This window comes from Sciurus carolinensis, chromosome 2 (genome assembly GCF_902686445.1).
Source record: "Sciurus carolinensis chromosome 2, mSciCar1.2, whole genome shotgun sequence".
Lineage (NCBI taxonomy): Eukaryota > Metazoa > Chordata > Mammalia > Rodentia > Sciuridae > Sciurus > Sciurus carolinensis.
This window is the reverse complement of record NC_062214.1, coordinates 125,038,515-125,058,002: the sequence shown is the minus strand read 5'-3', so window position 1 is coordinate 125,058,002 and position 19,488 is coordinate 125,038,515. Positions and strand designations below refer to the sequence as shown.

General features: G+C 36.5%; 1 gene segment (V, D, J or C); it reads right to left on the bottom strand.

Annotated features, from left to right (window-relative positions):
* Window positions 1-258: 258 nt before the first annotated feature.
* Window positions 259-1,817, bottom strand: LOC124976549 (T cell receptor alpha variable 36/delta variable 7-like). The segment is given in 2 exon segments: window positions 259-605; window positions 1,739-1,817. Coding segments are annotated over 2 exon segments (426 nt in total).
* Between the last annotated feature and the right edge of the window lie 17,671 nt (window positions 1,818-19,488).

Here is a 19,488-nt window from a genome sequence, read left to right as displayed (position 1 = left end):
TTTTTCCATATGTTTGTTGATTGCTTGTAGATCTTTTTCTGTGAAGTGTCTATTCATTTCCTTAGCCCATTTGTCGATTGGATTATTTGCATTCTTGGTGTAGAGTTTTTTGAGTTTTTATAGATTCTGGAGATTAGTGCTCTATCTGAAGTATGATTGGCAAAGATTTTTCTCCCACTCTGTAGGCTCTTTCTTTGCATTGCTGATAGTTCCCTTTGTTTATAGCTTATTTTTGAGGGATTTAGCAAGTTCCCCATCTTACAGTTGCAGAGCCTCAGCTGCAGCATTTGAGTATAGGCTGCAGGTGCCTAGGGAGCACTGTGCCTCCACAGCACAGAGGTAGGTGGCTTTGTCTCCAGGCTGGGTGGCTGTGATGTGCAGGGTGCTATGTTTCTTATTTAAGGTGCCACTTAATCTTCCCAACTTCTTCTCTATCCCACTTGAAACTAGTATAAACAGAAGAGTGGGAGCGTTTTCTTCCTGCTTGTACCACTGCAGGCTTCGAAAGTTGGTCACTTCATAGCTGCAGTTGAGAGCTGCACTCTCTCCCTCAGGGACAACCAGAGATGGGGGACTCTGTTCCACCTTGTCGTCACTGCTCACCCCTGTGTAGAAAAGGAATTAACAACATAAGCCAGAGAGAGTGATGCCAGGTGAAGTCTTCAAAGTGATCATAACTGCTCTCCCCTGGAACCACAGGGCTCCCAGAAAGTCAGAATGAGGACATTTTCCCTCTTCCTTTCTGAGTGACCATCCTCAGGTTTTTCTGACTGTCCCTGACATTTGTAAAAATTCTACTCACAGCTCAGGTGAAGCCAAAAGATCATTAGAGAAGTCTGTGCCCATTTCTCCATCCTTCAATTCTTAGGTTTGTTTTCCTGGGAAATATGATTTAGTACTCTTAAGTGATTCCTTTTCTTCTTGAAACCCACTCTTTGTTTCCCCAGCCAGTGCAGACAAGTTTCTCTCTCTCTCTCTCTCTCTCTCTCTCTCTCTCTCTCTCTCTGTCACACACACACACACACACACACACACACACGCACACACACACACACACACACGCACACACACACTTACACCACACACACTGAAAGAGAAATAACAATTTGGCTATTCAGTCAACCAGAACACAAAGTATCATTTCATTCTAATTTAAATTCAAATCCCTCCCATCCTCTGGAATCATTCAAAATGAAACACTGCCATCTTGTGAGCTGGTGCAGAATAGATGAAAATTTGTATCCAAGCATTTTACTATTTGTGGTAGATTCTTCTAAAGTTATTTCACTGTTGATGAACAGACTACACAAAGCTACCCTAGCTCTGAGTCAGTGGTTCTAGAGACATTGCAGAAAATTTGGAAACTCCAAGGAAAGAAAAAGAAGAAAATATAACCACCCATAATTATGACTTGCTAACTGGAATCTGGCATTGTGGTGGCCCAGCTGGGACCCTGCACATGATAACCAGTCCCTGAGGAATAGCATGTCAAAATGGAAATAACCTAGGTCTCTCAATGATCACATAGGGCAGAACCATCTGTCAACCTGGAAAGAAACTGGAGACTTTCACAAGAGTAACAAATAGACCTGGTTGTTACAGTCTTTGAATGTTTAGCACATTTGTATTTTGATAACTGGCCCTTCCTCACTAATATACTTGGAGTATAATTTTGGTTGCATTCCATTCCATAAACATTATTCAGTAATTTTCTCATTGCCATAGTTCAGGAATGTACACTTCTCATAGAATAGGTATAGTCCTCTTCGGGAGTGTTCTAGACTAAGAAGATTAATAATTTCTTGTTCAATCTTCATGATCACCCATAAAAATTATCTCTTTAGAAAGTGCTGATATCAAAGTGAATATGAATATATTTGCATTCCAGAAAAGATGTATTTCCCAGTAAAATTATGGATTGCGTAGTTTTCGAGCCAGTCTTTTGTGACAATGGTAATGTGACTTAATCCTCCAGATTTTAGGCAAGAAACAATACCCAGAATCTGTGAAATAAGAGATCTGACACCACCACAATAAATAATATGTTTCTATTATTGCTTATGAAGATAGTCTGTATTTTCCCTATGAAGGTAAACAGATTTTATCACATTTTTGGTGCCTTTAAGTTCTGTGTTTCTAGCTGACACAGAGGTACACGTGAGAGAATTAGTATTTTGTTTCTTTGCTCATTTAATATTTTTAAATGTTGATCTTCTCTGTGCCACAAACTGAGGAGTATACAGAAATGAATAATATATTAAAAAGCTTTCTATAAAATAATTCATAGCTGCTGGGCATGGTGGCACATGACTATAATTCCAGCAGCTCAGGAAGCTGGGGGGGGGGGAGAGGATTGCAAGTACAAAGATAGCCTCAGTAACTTAGTGAAGCCCTAAGAAACTTATGGAGACCTTGTCTCAAAATAAAAAGTAGAAAGGGCTGGGATGTAGCTCAGTGGGTAAGTGTCTCTGGGTTCAATCTCTAGTTTAAAAAAAAAAGGAAGGAAGAAAGAAAGAGAAAGAAAAGAAAGAAAGAAAGAAAGAAAAAGAAAGAAAGAAAGGCCATAGTTTAAGTACCGAGGTAGTTAAGATGGTAGATGTGCCTACCTGTGGCGGAATGGCAATGGGGCAACAAATAGAAAACATGGTTAGCCACAGTTAGTTAATTACTCTTTATTTTAAAGTCATGGAGCAGAATTGTGCTGGGCACCCTGTAGATTCTTGTGAAAGTATTACCTGAATTATAGCATTCATAGGATTTGAACGGTTGTATCATATGCATGTATAGGATCCACAGAAATGTTGTGCTAGGTCTTCAGGGTTTTGTTCCTCAGGGAGAAGAAAGTGAATTTCTACTGATGTTTCAGAACATAATGATCTCTGTGAGACACAAAAGCCACTAGCTTTAAGGAACTGCCTGTAATTGCCCATAACACTGTCAGTGGCAGGGGTACATCTCTTTTCAAAAGCACCCGCTGGTTCTTCTTGAGATCTTGATTTCCCCAAGGACACCTGCAAGGAAGAAAAATCTACAGTGTATTTTTTGGAGCAAAACCAATAAAATGCCTTGTCCTGTTCAGTGTAAATTCCTACTGCATGTGAGACAGTTCTCTACAGCTCTTTATAGACTTCAGCTTTCTTTAGCACTTGTGTTAGGGTTAGAAGCTAATTCGAGCTTATCTTTATGGAAAACAGAATAGCGAGTAATAAGGATCTCAAGGAGTGTCACCAATAGTCTCTTTTGGGGAATGAGGACCTGATATGATGCAGCAGATGTTTTTGGATGATTAACCCGACACTTATCCCCTAACTATATCTTCCAAACCTGTTTCCCTTACAAAGTAGTGCTGGGCATATCACAAGATTCTGATCATGAAATGTAAAAAGGGTCTGGATGCCTTGGGAACAGCTTTGTTCTCCTGATAAAAGAAAAAGGTGAAGCTGTTGCTCATTTCTGCTTGTCCTTCTTCCTTGAACTTACCTGTGAGCTAAGTCACCATTTTGTGACCATCTCTGCTAACAAAGTATTGGAGACAAAAGGAAAAGAAACTTGTGCATTGGCAAGGATTAATGTTATCACTGAGTGTCTGTAATTGCTTTGCCTCCTTTTTTTGTGAGATTATTAAATGTCTTTATTGCCTAAATCAGTGTTATAAAGAATTTTTTGTTACTGAGTACTTGGAACTGATACCTATGAATTCTAACAAAGTGTAAAAGGGAGGTGAAATTTCAAGAGTCAGATTTTTAAAAAATTTACACAACAGTGAAATAGTTTCATATTAGCAACTTCATGTTTGAAAGAACATATTTGGCTGCCTACTGAAATAGGGTATCTGTGTTTGATGGGACCTCTGAGTTGACAGTGAAGAAAAATGAAGAGAAACCTGGATAGGCAGGATAATGAGGGGCCAAGTGTTTCCTTTGAAATTTTGTCAGATTACTATCCCCCAGTGACCCAGAAAGTAGAGAGAAATGAATATGGTGTTATATATTGGACAGTGGTAATTAAAACCTCTATTTTAAATCCTCATATATTTCCACGTATTTTCAGTATTTTCTTGCCCTATGAAATTCTCTTGACTTTGTCTTTTGGACTTAGTACTTGGAGACCCCACCAGATCCTAGAGGTGATAATTGCCGGAGGCAACTGAATCTTCAGTGTTTATCTTCATAAGCACTGACATCAGGATGTGCTGAGCCACCTGCTCCTGCTGTTACTAATTCCAATATCGCTCAACAGACAAGACCCAAATCTCTTCATCACCTTTGTTTTGAATCATAAGTGCTAATTATGTGTTTTTATAACATTCTAGAATTGTGAGCAACAATTTGAATGCCAGGGTATTTGAATGACATAAATGCTTCTACTCATAAGCACAATCTCAGGACCATTAAACAATTAGTGTCATATCAGCTTGACCTAGAATTTGAGGTCTTCATTAAAATTTTTTTTGTAGTTTTATATGAGCACAATACCTTTATTTTATTTATTTATTTTTTGTGGTGCTGAGGTTGGAACCCAGTTCCTCACATGTGCTAGGCAAGTGCTCTACCACTGAGCCACAATCCCAGTCCCAAGGTTTTCAATTTTATATCTTAGATAATTATTATGTATACTATGTGTTACAAGGTACATGTTTCTTGTGTCTTATGCCTATTGATACTTATATTTCAATTCAATTAAGTTCAAAATATGTTGAGCATACATCTAGTGCAAAGTCCTGTACTGGGTACTACAGGGAATTTATAGCAGATAAGACAGAGACAAAAATGTCCACCTTGATCAGAATAGCAGGCTAGTTAGTCTGATGTGTTTTCTCATTGACATTTGACTGGATTCTAGATAGATTATAGCAAGCATATGTTATTGAATTGTTAGACTCCCAGGAATGTAAGGAAAAGATTCATGGAACAGACACATCAATAGACAAAAACAAAGAATAGTGAGCTGAAACCAGAATCAGGGGTGGGTGTGCAAAACTCAAAAAGGCCTGGGTTCAATCCCCAGTACCAAAAACAGACAAATAAATAAATAAATACAAAACAAAAAAAAATAATCATACAAGAAATAAACTACTGCCTATGAGACATATGAATTGAAAATCAACAACAGATTCAGAGTCCCAAGATCCTCAAAAATGAAAATTATTAGATATAAAATATCAGAGTATTCAATGCTAAAAGAAATTAAAGAGAAAATCAACATTGAGCAAGGAACCAAAGCCATCAAAGGGATCAGGTAAAGAACAAAAGTCAACTTTTATAAATGAAATAATATAATTACTGGCTACAATAACTGAATGGATAGATTAAATGGCAAATTAGAAGCTTGCAAAGAGATAATTTGCAAATTGAAAGATAAATGTGAAGAAATGACTGTCAAATAGAAACAACCCAAAATCTGAGGCAAAAGAATAAAAACTGACAAAAGTGATCCTATTAAACTAAGAAGCTTCTGCACAGCAAAGGAAACAACAGAGAAAATATTTTCAAATAATCCACCCAACAAGGGATTCATATCTAGAATAGATAAGGAACTCCAAAAGCTCAATAGATAAGGAACTCAAATAATCCAATTTAAAAATAAAAATCTGAATAGACATTCCTCAAAAGAAGACAAATGATTAATCAAAAACACTCAATATCACTAATCAACAAGAAAATGCAAATCAAAACCATAAAGATGCTAACTATGGTGACATGGGCCTGTAGCTCAACTGCTTGGGAGGTTGAGGCTAGAGGAAGGCTTGAACCCAGGAGTTTGAAGTCAGCCTGAGCAACATAGTTAGAACCCATCCTAAAAACAGAAATAAAGCAACAACAAAAGAACACCACACTAAGATATCACCCTACCATAGTTAGAAAACTATTATCAAAAAGACAAAAACTAAAACATTCTGATAAGAAAGGGAAAACTTTTTAAATGTAAGTCAGTACAACCACTATGGGAAACAGTATGGAGGTTCATTAAAAAACTAAAAATAGAATCCCAGGTGATGATCTAACAGCCCCACACTGGGTATATATCCAAAGAGAATGATATGAGCTTATCAAAGAGACAACTGCACTCCCATGTTTATTGCAGCACTATTCATAATAGCCAGGATTATGGAATCAACCAGTGTCCATCAATGGATAAATAGGTAAAGAAAATGTGGTACATATACACTGTAGAATATTATTCAGCCATAAAAAAGAATGAAATTCTGTCACCTATGGCAATATGAATGGAACTTGAGATCATTATCTTGAGTGAAACAAGATGGACACAGAAGAACAGAGTAGAATAGTGATCAGCAGAGACTGGAAAATGTAGTGGGGAGAGGATACAGAAAGAAGCTAGATAAAGGACACAAAACACAGATAGGTAGGAGGAATTAGTTCTGGTTTCCTATGGGAACATTTCCAGGGGTAACTATTGTCTATGATGATCTATGATACACTTCAAAATAACAAGAAAAGCATGAAAGTTTACAACATATAGAAATGATTAATGTTTGAGGAGGTGGAAGTGGTTTTTACCATTTTGATCATTATTCAGTATATACATTTGTCAAATTATTGTACTAACCCCATAAAGATGTGCAAATATTATCTCTCAATAAAAATTACAAATCTCAGGTCCACCAAATTAAAAATAAGAAGTGCATGAACTAAAGGACCAATTTTTGTTTATTGGGTTTTATTCTTTAAATTTGAATGGATATTTTGTAAAAACAATGAAAATATTAGAATAATAAAAAATGTAGAAATTGTAAGATTGATAGAAAAACAAAATTCAATCACACTGTTCTAAAGATAGCAACTTAAATATAAGAGCAGATAAAGTTAGAAATTAAAAGAAGGAAAATTTAGTACCAGGAAAATACTAACAAAAACAAACTTAGGAATCTATGTTAATAGCTGGAAAAGGAACTTATAAGATAAGAAGCAGGATTGGGGATAAAAAAAAGTCTTGAAAGCATGATGAAGTATTTGATTCCAGGAAGAGGTAATGGATCCAAACTTCCATCCAGTTGATAACATCAAATACGTAGAGCAAAAATTAATACAACTATAGAGAGAATTTGAAAAATTCTCTTGTAGTGAAATTTCAGGAACTTCTCTCTCAATTACTGCCCAGGAAAAGTTAATATATAGAGGACCTAATAAATTTGATTCAATTGACATTTATAGAACTGTGCACCAAAACATGAAGGAGTACTTCTCAAGTACACAAAAATTAAACACAACCAAAAACAAATATCGAGCTTTATGCAAATTCACAAATATCTCAGAGAATCAGTATTATCAAGATATTATTCAATGGCAAACAAACAATACCATTAGATATTTTTAGGTGTGAAAATGTAATTATAATTGTGTTAAAAACTAGATCTTAACCCAGAGATGGATTTTGAATTATTTATGGATGATACAACTAATGTTTGAGATTTGCTCTTGTAAATAGTTTTAATGGTATTAGGATTGAATCCTGGGCCTTAAGCATATTAAGCATGTATTCTACCACCTAGCACATCCTCAGTCCCTGGAATTTACTTTAATACAATTCAGCTGAGTGGGGTGAGAGAGTAATACGGAAGAGATGGATTATATATTGATAGTTGATCATTTTTGAGGATGTGTGATGAATATATATGTATTTATCATATTATTCTACTTTGTGTAATATTTTAAAATTCTCAAAATGAATGCATGAATACTAATTACATTATTCTTTTATCTTTTGTATAAATTTGGAAATGTACTTAATAAAATGTTAATTTAAAAATTTATGTGCTGAGATGTTCTTGGGAAATCCTCCTTTAATCTGCTAATGTTTGAACCACATAAATAGATTTTCTAACGTTGTCTCCCATACATTTGCTAGAATCTAATTACTCTAATTACATAAAACTAAAAATTAGTTTATGATATTTATTATGTTTTTAGCTTTACCAATATTTTTAATTTGCATTTTTCATTTATTTTCATGAATAATATTTCTTTTAATTTTCTCTCCTTCTTTAAAATTATGAACATCCTAGTAGGTGTGATGAGATATCTCACTGTGGTTTTATTTGCATTTCCCTAATGAATAATGATATTGAGCATCTTTTCATGTGTTTTTAGGTCATTGGTATATGTTCTTAGTGAAGACTATTCAAATGTGTTGAACATTTAAAATTTGATACTTGTTTCACTGTTGAACTGTAAAGTGTTACAAAATATATTCGGAAACTTCTTAGGTACATGAATTGCAAATATGGTCTTCCATTCTTTTTTCCACATTTTAAAATTAGTGCATTATAGTTGTAGATAACATGGGATTTGTTGTTACATATTCTTACATGCACACAATGTAACAATATAATTTGGCCAATATCACTCCTCAGCACTTTCCCCCTCCCTCCTCATTTCCTATCTCTCGGTCCCTTTCCTTTACTGATCTCCCTTTTCATGAGATTCTCCCTACCACCTTTTTTTTTTTTTTTTCTTTTGCTTCCCTCGCTTCAGCCTATGAGAGAAAACACATGTCCCTTGACCTTCCAAGTTTGACTCATTTTGTTTAAAATAAATCTCTAGTTCCATTCTTTTTCTCATTAGTCTTCCATTCTTGTGGGTTGTCTTTTCATTTTCCTCTGTAGGCTTGTGCACACGACTTTTTAATTTTGATGGAGTCCTCTTTATTTTTTTCTTTGCTTGATTTTGTTTTGTTTTGTTTCTGATGTCATATCTAAGAAATCATTGTATAGTCTGGGTTCATCAAGATCATGTTTTCTTCTAAACTTCTATAGTTTTAGCTCTTACATGGGTCTTTGATCCATCTGAGCTAATTTTTATACATGTCTAAAGTAGAGATTCAATTTTATTCTTCTTCACGTGGCTGTAAGTTACCCCAGCATATTTTGTTGAAAAGATTTTTTTTCCCATTTAATGATCTTGTTACTCTTGTTGAAAGTTAACTGATGATAGATAAATGAGTTTATCACTGAACGCTTAATTCTATTCCAAGAATATCTTTCCATTTTTAAGAGATGAGTTAATATCATATACTATGATTTTGTATTGATCAATTTTTATATCTTGACAAAATTAAGTAAATAAGTCTATTATATACATTAAAAAGAAGTTGATAGGGAGTTCTTTAAGCAAAGAACAGAATTTTGGAAAATAAGTCCTTGAGTGCCCAAGAGCTGGTAGTAATGGAAGAGTAGGGTACACGAGTTGCTTGCATCGTCACATTTCATACCAAAGGAGCAGGACTGTAGGCAGCATGGTGACTGTAGTCTCAGCTGCAAGTTTGAGTACAGGCTGCAGGTGCCTGGGGAGCACTGTGCTGCCCAGCACAGAAGTAGGTGCCTGTGTCATCAGGCTCAGAGGATGAGATGTTCAGGAAGCTGTCCTTTCTTGTTCCACCAAGCTGAGCAGTCAGTTTCCCATTTCTTATTAATTCACCGCTCTTATATAATGTTATCAAGAGGACAGGAGTTTCTCCGGGGTCCTGCTTGTACCATAGGAAGATATTAAATGTGCTAGAAAAACTGCAGATCATGGAGACAGCCTCTCCTTCCTGGATGGATAGAGACTGAGGGCTCTGATGCAGCTGTTGACCACTCACCCCTGGTTGGAAAGACAAAAGAAGCTAGTTAAGATGTCTTTAGATCACCTTTCTTGAACCTGCAATGACACTGTATCTCTGAACTCCCTAGTCTTGTCTCTGTGCTTTTCCTTTCTTCCCTCCTTCCATAGCTTTTCTCCTGTGTCTGCTGTTTTTGCCTTTTCATAGAGGCAAAACCTGTCCTTTTATAGTTTTTACCCATTTAGAATTCTCTGTGGAAGACTCAGACACCCCCAAGACTCACATGTCAGTTGCATCCATAGGATTATTAATAAACCTTCAAAGAGCATCTCCAACAAATAATTATTTTCTGAATGTGTCGTTTGCCTCAAGAAACTCCTCTGGACTTGGAAGAAGGCTATAAACAGCACTGTGGTATTAAAATAATCTGTTCTGTGTATCAGCCAATCTGATTTCTCCCTGGGTATTTCCTTGGGGTTTTGAGATAACCTTGAAGGTTGGCTACAAATGCAGACACCGCCCCCCTATGGCTAGACACTAGATTCTAGCCCTTTCATGCCCCTTCTTGAGCATATCTTTAAACAATCCTCCTATTCCTCTCATTTACTTATTGAGAACCCACTAGATGCTGGGAAAATACAGAGGCGTGAACAATCAGGAGCTGTGCTCCTGGGCACTTGCACTGCTCCATTTTGAAAATCAACTGAAATAAGAGTAAAAATTTGAAAATGTTAGAAACCCCAGAGGACAGACAGGGGTTGTCAGCACGTGAGATATGTAGGGAACAGGAGTGAACAGACTAGTGGAAACCGACTTAGCCAACTGAACAAACTGAATCCTAAGATCCAGAGTAAAACACTGACAGAAATCGTAGTGCTGGGGCAGTCTCGATATTTAGAGCCTCTGAAACCTCAGAAGATCAAAGTGAGGGGTCAGGGTTGGGGACTTAAATGGAATGTATGAAGTGTAAAACACAGTTGATAAAGTGCTGCTACACTCTCAGGTCTCCTTTCTTAACCTCGGAAGCCAGCGTCCAGTCTTTTCCAAACTCATGGAAAAAAGCATTTTTTTTTTTTTTTTTTTTTTTTTTCTGAAGCTATTGGGTAAAGAGGCATAAGAGTCTAGGATTCCAGGTTTAGTTGAGAGTGAAGTGTGGCCAATATTTAAAGACAGAGGAGCTGAAGTCATCTTTCTTTGCTAAAATCCCAGATTTATATCTCATTAAGAATGAATAAATACCCCAGGATCACTAGATATTTTTAAAAAGTTTTTCAGCCTAAAAGGCAGAGACATAAACAAAAAGAGAAAAGGACTCTGACAGGGACCATGCAGGAGGAAGGTCACCCTTGGTTTCTAACACAATGGTGTGGAAATTCTGGCTTTTCTATATGAAGAAAATACATCTTTGAATAATAACAAAACTTCATTTTTACAAAATGGAATTTTACAGGTGAAGTTTGAGTTTTAAGGATAAAATTGACATGGCAACTTGGAGTTCCAAGAGCCTAGGATCTGGGGCCAGGGCCTAAGGGGCCCCTGTGGCTCCTATGGCCTACTGCCGGGGCCTCTGTTTTGTATCCCATCATGCTCCTCAGCCTGGGAGAGCAGGCAAATTCACTACTGATTCTCTGACTGTCCTTCTTTTCTCATGGTTTCATTGCTAATTTTTCTTAGTTGTCGGGATTTGCCAATTCTTGTTTCTGAGTGTGTTTACTGTGCTTATTCCTCGATCGATCCCTGCTATATGGTGGATATGTTTCATAACACCAATCACTGCCTTCCACCAAGTGAAAATATTGATAACTTTGTGTTTCTTTTTTCTTTCTTTTTTAATGACTCTGAAATATTTTACTGGAAAAGTCATTCTGAAAATAAACCAACATCACAGAAAAACAACATTTTCATTTAGATAAAAGAAATTTGTATGACAATGGTGGGGGAGGAGTGTAGGTTCCCTGGATTGGACAGGGGGGAATAGGGAGAAGGGAGTGGGGATGGGAATGGGAAAGACAGTAGAGTGAATTGGACATAACATTCCTATGTTCATATATGAATATAAGACCAGCTTAATTCTACATCATCTATGACCACAAGAAAGGGAAGTTATACTCCATGTACGTATGAGATGTCAAAATACATTCTACTGTCATGTATAACTAAAAAGAACAAATTTAAAATTTTTTTATTTAAAAAAAGAAAAGAAATAGGAAAAATCTAAAAAAAAAAATTGCATGAATGTGATCCTCTCTTAATGGAATGAGAGAAGGATAGAGATGACAGGAAGCCCCTGCGTTTATCCTTTTCTAGAGGTTGGAAGTTTACCCTTATCCCTAGATCAGTTGCCCCCATGTGGTCTTTATTGTTCCTTCAGTTGTTTCCACAAAGGTGAATGTTCCAGTCCTTAAGGAGACCAGGTATATCAGGTTTGAAAGAGCCCCTATTTTCTTGAGAACATGGGCAATGCATTTCTATCCCCCAAAGGAGGATGGATAGGCCAAGTGGTAGTATATGAAAGTGACATTAAGCTCTATCATTGCCATGGTATAAACTCTGGATCACCAATTAAAACTTGGGTTTTTGTTTGTTTGTTTGTTTGTTTGTTTGCAGAAAGAAACAAGCATATATTACAGAACAGAAAGTAACATGAATTTTAAATATAGGACATGAGATTTCAAAGAAATTTGATACCTACAGGAGAATATATCCCCCATGATTCTAACAATGCAACCTTTCCTTGGCTTTTACCAGTAATTTGTAGAATTTATTTTTAACAAACAAAACTAGGAAAACTTATATATGTCTTTGTCTGCAAACTACAGTAACCTAAGACATGCTGTGCACTCTAAATTAATTGTTCCAATGATAACTTGTATGAATTTTCACCTCAGAGGATCAAGGGTAGCAAGCTAATTTAGTAATCTTGTTCATAAAGAAGATACTGCTGTTAAAAGATGGATTATTGCTAGTAAAATTTGCAAGAAAAGGAAGATATCTATGAGGAACCTCGATAAAAACATGAAGAAAATGGGGGGATACTACTTTTTGAATATGATTCTGGGAAAATTAACTCTAGGGATTCATACACTGTACCAGAGGAGATCTGGGGGACAAAGAAGCTTTAGAACAGTTATTAGGATCAGGAGCAGAATGACGTAGAATATTAGACTGCTAGGGTTGTCATAACAAAATACCACAGGTTACATGGCTTAAATAACAGAAACTCATTTTCTCACAGTTTTGGAACGTGGACGTTCAAGATTAAGATATCACATGAGTTTTCTTTGGTGTATGCCTGAGTGTAAGGAAAGGGAGAGGTAGCTGGGAGAGGAGAGGAGGAGAGAGGAGAAGGAAGGAGAGGGAAGGAGAGGAGCTAGGGAGAGAGAATGCAGGTGAGCAAGCTCTAGCTAGAGCTCTCCAGGGTCTCTTCTTATCAGGACCCCCTAACCCTATTGGATCAAGGACTCACTTCTATGACCTCAGTTAAGCATAATTACTTCCTTACAGGCCCTATCTACAAACACAGCCAACATATAATATTCAGTCTAGGACCTACAGATTTCATCATTTTCTAATGTGACATTTTGCAGAGGTGAGTGTGAAGTCAGACCTGCCTGCAGGCTCCAGGTGAGTGACTGAGACAATGAGACATGACAGTTGCAGACAAAAATGAATGGAGGTGAGGCCCTGCCACACCCTCTACATCTCTGGAGTGCTCTAACTTCCTGCCCCAGAGTTTCAAGTTCTCAAAATCATCACTTGATGGGAATTTGTTCTGATGAGTTCAGAGGTGATGATTTTCTTCTGTTTCATGTAATTCTCCTTCTCCCAAGGGTTGGGGAGCTGGATCCTCTTGCTTATAGAAGGTGTTCTTGGGCTAAGTTGGGTCATTTATGTCTGGAGACATTTATGTCTCAGTTACTTTGTGTGTATCACCATCTCTGGCCCATGGTCCAGCCTGGCACAAGTTTTATTGTATTAACAAAAGTTCTGCATGAAAGAAGAGGCAGGGAACTAGTTTGTCTGTTAGAAAATTGCTGGAAGTTAAACTGTCCCAGAGGCACACAGGGAAAAGAATAAAAGGTTTGAAATCTTAGATATCTCTCAAATATAAGTTCTTTTACTTCCAAACCAACTGAAGTTGGGCATGTGATGGAATCTCTCAGAACTCAGGTTCATCTGGAAATGAATAATGTCTATTTCCCAGAGTGGTGGAGAGGTCTAGATAATCATGCATATAATCGACCACAAATTGATATGAGGTAAATCACAAACATTCAGTAAATGACAAGAAGTATTGGGTACTCTCAGGGCTTTATGATCCTTAAAATATTCCTTTGAGGTTTTATTATTATTCTCCTTTTACTGAAGAGGAAATTGAGCTTCTGATAAATGAAGTAACTCATCAAAGTCACACAATTAAGAAATGGCAGAGACATGGTGTTCTTTAAGTGTTAGAAATCTCCCCCTTCCAGATTTGTGGAGGGGCTGAGTTCAGGTGTTTCTTTAAATTCTTGCAGTTTCTTTTCTTTCCTCCGCACAAGGGAGCTAAGTGCCCTTGTAGTGTAGGATCATTTGAATCACGATCTTCCTAACACACGTGTCTCCTGGCTCTTCCTGTTAGCTGGTGGTGGATAGTCCCTTATGTCCTGTCGTGTTTCTGCACTGACTGACTGAGTCAAAAGACGGTACCTTAATTACCCTTGTAACATAACCTTTTTTTATTGTTTGTTCTATTTAGTTACACATGACAGCAGAATGCATTTTGATTCATTGCACACAAATGGAGTACAATTCTCTCTGGTTGTATACCATGTAGAGTCAAACCATTCATGTAATCATACACATACATAGGGTAATGATGTCTGTCTCATTCCACCATCTTTCCTTCCACGTAAATAACCTTTGAACCTTACTTTTCTTTCTTTCTTTTTTTTTTTTTTGTGTGTGTTAGTCTTGTTTTATTCTTTGGTGTTTTTGTAAATAAAATTATTTTTCTTAATTTCCTTTTTTTTTTTTGGTTTTTTTTTTTTACTATTATTGTATACAAATGGGATACATGTTGTTTCTCTATTTGTACATAAAGTCAAGGCATACCATTTGTGTAATCATATGTTTACATAGGACAATGATGTTTGATTATTTTTTCCCTTCCCCCCCACACCTCCCACCCCTCTTTTCCCTCCATACAGTCCTTTCCTTCATTCTTATCACACTCCTTATTCCTAACCCTAAACCTAACCCTAAACCTAATGCTAACCCCTCCCACTCCCCATTATATGTCCTCATCCGCTTATCAGCGAGATCATTCGTCCTTTAGTTTTTTGAGATTGGCTTATCTCACTTAGCATGATATTCTCCAATTTCATCCATTTGCCTGCAAATGCCATAATTTTATCATTCTTCATTGCGGAGTAATATTCCATTGTATATATATGCCACAGTTTCTTTATTCATTCATCAACTGAAGGGCATCTAGGTTGGTGTCACAATCTGGCTATGGTGAATTGAGCAGCAATGAACATTGATGTGGCTGTATCTCTGTAGTATGCTGATTTTAAGTCCTTTGGGTATAGGCCAAGGAGTGGGATAGCTGGGTCAAATGGTGTTTCCATTCCAAACTTTCTGAGGAATCTCCACACTGCTTTCCAGAGTGGCTGCACTAATTTGCAACCCCACCAGCAATGTATGAGTGTTCCTTTTTCACCACATCCTCGCCAACACCTTATTGTTGCTTGTGTTCTTGATAATCGCCATTCTAATTGGGGTGAGATGGAATCTTAGGGTAGTTTTGATTTGCATTTCCCTTATTACTAGGGATGTTGAACATTTTTTCATATATCTGTTGATTGCTTGTACATCTTCTTCTGTGAAGTGTCTGTTCATTTCCTTAGCCCATGTGTTGATTGGATTATTTGTATTCTTGGTGTAGAGTTTTTTGAGTTCTTTATAGATTCTGGAAATTAGCGCTCTATCTGAAGTATGGTTGGCAAAGATATTCTCCCACTCTGTAGACTCTCTCTTCACATTGCTGATAGTTTCCTTTGCTGAGAGAAAGCTTTTTAGTTTGAATCTATCCCGGTTGTTGATTCTTGCTTTTATTTCTTGTGCTATGGGAGTCCTGTTAAGGAAGTCTGATCCTAAGCCAACAAGTTGAAGATTTGGACCTACTTTTTCTTCTAGAAGATGCAGGGTCTCTGGTCTGATTCCGAGGTCCTTGATCCATTTTGAGTTGAGTTTTGTGTAGGGTGAGAGATAGGGGTTTAATTTCATTCTGTTGCATATGGTTTTCCAGTTTTCCCAGCACCATTTGTTGAAGAGGCTATCTTTTCTCCATTGCATATTTTTGGACCCTTTGTCTAGTATGAGAAAATTGTATTTATTTGGGTTTGTGTCCGTGTCCTCTATTCTGTACCATTGATCTACCTGTCTATTTTGGTACCAATACCATGCCATTTTTGTTACTATTGCTTTGTAGTAGAGTTGAAGATCTGGTATTGCGATACCCCCTGCTTCGCTCTTGCTACTGAGGATTGCTTTAGCTATTCTAGGTTTTTTATTCTTCCAGATGAATTTCATAATTGCTTGCTCTATTTCTGTAAGGTACATCATTGGGATTTTAATTGGAATTGCATTGAATCTGTATAGCACTTTAGGTAGTATAGCCATTTTGACAATATTAATTCTGCCTATCCAGGAACATGGGAGATCTTTCCATCTTCTAAGGTTTTCCTTAATTTCTTTCTTTAGTGTTCTGTAGTTCTCATTGTAGAGGTCTTTCACCTCTTTTGTGAGATTGATTCCCAAGTATTTTATTTTTTTTGATGCTATTGTGAATGGGGTAGTTTTCCTAATTTCTCTTTCTGAAGATTCATCACTTATGTATAAAAATGCATTGGATTTATGAGCATTGATCTTGTAACCTGCTACTTTACTGAATTCACTTATGAGTTCTAAAAGTTTTCTGGTGGAATTTCCAGGTTCCTCTAAATATATAATCATGTCATCAGCGAACAGGGATAGTTTGAGTTCTTCTTTTCCTATTCGTATCCCTTTAATTTCTTTGGTTTGTCTAATTGCTCTGGCTAGAGTCTCAAGGACGATGTTGAATAGAAGTGGTGAAAGAGGGCATCCCTGCCTTGTTCCAGTTTTTAGGGGGAATGCTTTCAGTTTTTCACCATTTACAATGATATTGGCCATGGGCTTAGTGTAGATGGCCTTTATAATGTTAAGGAAAGTTCCCACTACCCCAATTTTTTCTAGTGTTTTGAGCATGAAGGGATGCTGTATTTTATCGAATGCTTTTTCTGCATCTATTGAAATAATCATGTGATTCTTAACTTGAAGTCTGTTGATATGGTGAATGACATTTATTGATTTCCAAATGTTGAACCAACCTTGCATCCCTGGGATAAAACCCACTTGATCGTGGTGCACTATCTTTTTAATATATATTTGTATGCGATTTGCTAAAATTTTGTTGAGAATTTTTGCGTCGATGTTCATTAAGGATATTGGTCTAAAATTTTCTTTCCTCAATGTGTCTCTGTCTGGTTTAGGTATCAGGGTGATATTGGCTTCATAGAACGAGTTTGGGAGGGTTCCCTCCTCTTCTATTTCATGGAATACTTTGAGGAGTATTGGAATGAGCTCTTCTTTAAAGGTTTTGTAGAACTCAGCTGAGAACCCATCTGGTCCTGGACTTTTCTTTGTTGGTAGGCTTTTGATGACCTCTTCTATTTCATTGCTTGAAATTGGTTTATTTAAGTTGTGTATGTCCTCCTCGTTCAGTTTAGGTAATTCATATGTCTCTAGAAATTTGTTGATGTCTTCGAGGTTTTCTGTTTTGTTGGAGTATAGATTTTCGAAATAGCTTCTAATTATGTTTTGTGTTTCACTTCGTGTCTGTTGTGATGTTTCCTTGTTCATTCCGAATTTTAGTAATTTGAGTTTTCTCCCTCTTTCTCTTTGTTAGTGTGGCTAAGGGTTTATCAATTTTGTTTATTTTTTCAAAGAACCAACTATTTATTTTGTTAATTTTTCCCATTGTTTCTTTTGTTTCGATTTCGTTGATTTCGGCTCTGATTTTAACTATTTCCTGTCTTCTACTACTTTTGGTATTGGTCTGCTCTTCTTTTTCTAGGGCTTTGAGCTGTAGTGTTAAGTCGTTTATTTGTTGATTTCTACTTCTTTTTTTGAATGCGCCCCATGAAATAAATCTTCCTCTAAGTACTGCTTTCATAGTGTCCCAGAGATTTTGATATGATGTGTCTTTGTTCTCGTTTACTTCTAAGAATTTTTTTATTTCCCTCCTGATGTCTTCTGTTATCCATTCATCATATAATAGTGTATTATTTAATCTCCAGGTATTGGAGAAGTTTCTGTTTTTTATTCTGTCATTTATTTCTAATTTCAATCCATTATGATCTGATAGAGTACAAGGTAGTATCTCTATCTTCTTGTATTTGCTAACAGTAGCTTTGTGGCATAAAATATGGTCTATTTTAGAGAAGGATCCATGTGCTGCTGAGAAGAAAGTGTATTCGTTCTTTGTTGGATGGTATATTCTATATATGTCAGTTAAGTCTAAATTGTTGATTGTGTTATTGAGATCTATAGTTTCTTTATTCAATTTTTGTTTGGACGATCTATCCAGTGGTGAGAGAGGTGTGTTAAAATCAGCCTAGTATTATTGTGTTGTGGTCTATTTGATTTCTGGAATTGAGAAGGATTTGTTTGACGTACGTGGATGAGCCAATGTTCGGGGCATAGATATTTATGATTGTTATGTCTTGCTGATTTATGCTTCCCGTAAGCAGCATGTAATGTCCTTCTTTATCCCTTCTGACTAGTTTTGGCTTGAAGTCCACATTATCTGAAATGAGGATGGATACTCCAGCTTTTTTGTTGTGTCCGTGTGCATGGTATGTTTTTCCCCATCCTTTCACCTTTAGTCTATGGGTATCTCTTTCTATGAGGTGAGTCTCTTGCAGGCAGCATATTGTTGGATTTTTCTTTTTAATCCAATCTGCCAGTCTATGTCTTTTGATTGATGAGTTCAGGCCATTAACATTCAGAGTTATTATTGTGATATGATTTGTATTCCCAGTCATTTGACTCATATTTGTTTTTGACATGTTTTGGTTTCTCCTTTATTTGGCTATTCCTTTAGGCTAGTGCCTCCTGTTGCTGATTTGCATCGTTGTTTTTCATCTCTTCCTCATGGAATATTTTGCTGAGAATGTTCTGTAATGCTGGCTTTCTTTTTGTAAATTCCTTTAGCTTTTGTTTATCATGGAAGGATCTTATTTCATCATCAAATTTGAAGGTAAGTTTTGCTGGGTATAAGATTCTTGGTTGGCATCCATTTTCTTTCAGGGCTTGGTAAATGTTGTTCCAGGCCCTTCTAGCTTTTAGGGTCTGGATTGAAAAATCTGCTGATATTCTTATTGGTTTCCCTCTGAATGTAATTTGATTCTTTTCTCTCGCGGCCTTTAAAATTCTGTCTTTATTTTGTATGTTAGGTATTTTCATAATAATGTGCCTTGGTGTGGGTCTGTTGTAATTTTGTATATTTGGAGTCCTATAAGCCTCTTGTACTTGGTTTTCCATTTCATTCTTCAGATTTGGGAATTTTTCTGATATTATTTCATTGAATAGATTGTTCATTCCTTTGGTTTGTTTCTCTAAGCCTTCCTCAATCCCAATAATTCTTAAATTTGGCCTTTTCATGATATCCCATAATTCTTGTAGATTCTGTTCATGATTTCTTACCATCTTCTCTGTTTGGCCAACTTTGTTTTCAAGATTAAATAATTTGTCTTCAATGTCTGAGGTTCTGTCTTCCAGGTGTTCTATCCTATTGGTTATGCTTTCTATGGAGTTTTTAACTTGGTTTATTGTTTCCTTCATTTCAAGTATTTCAGTTTG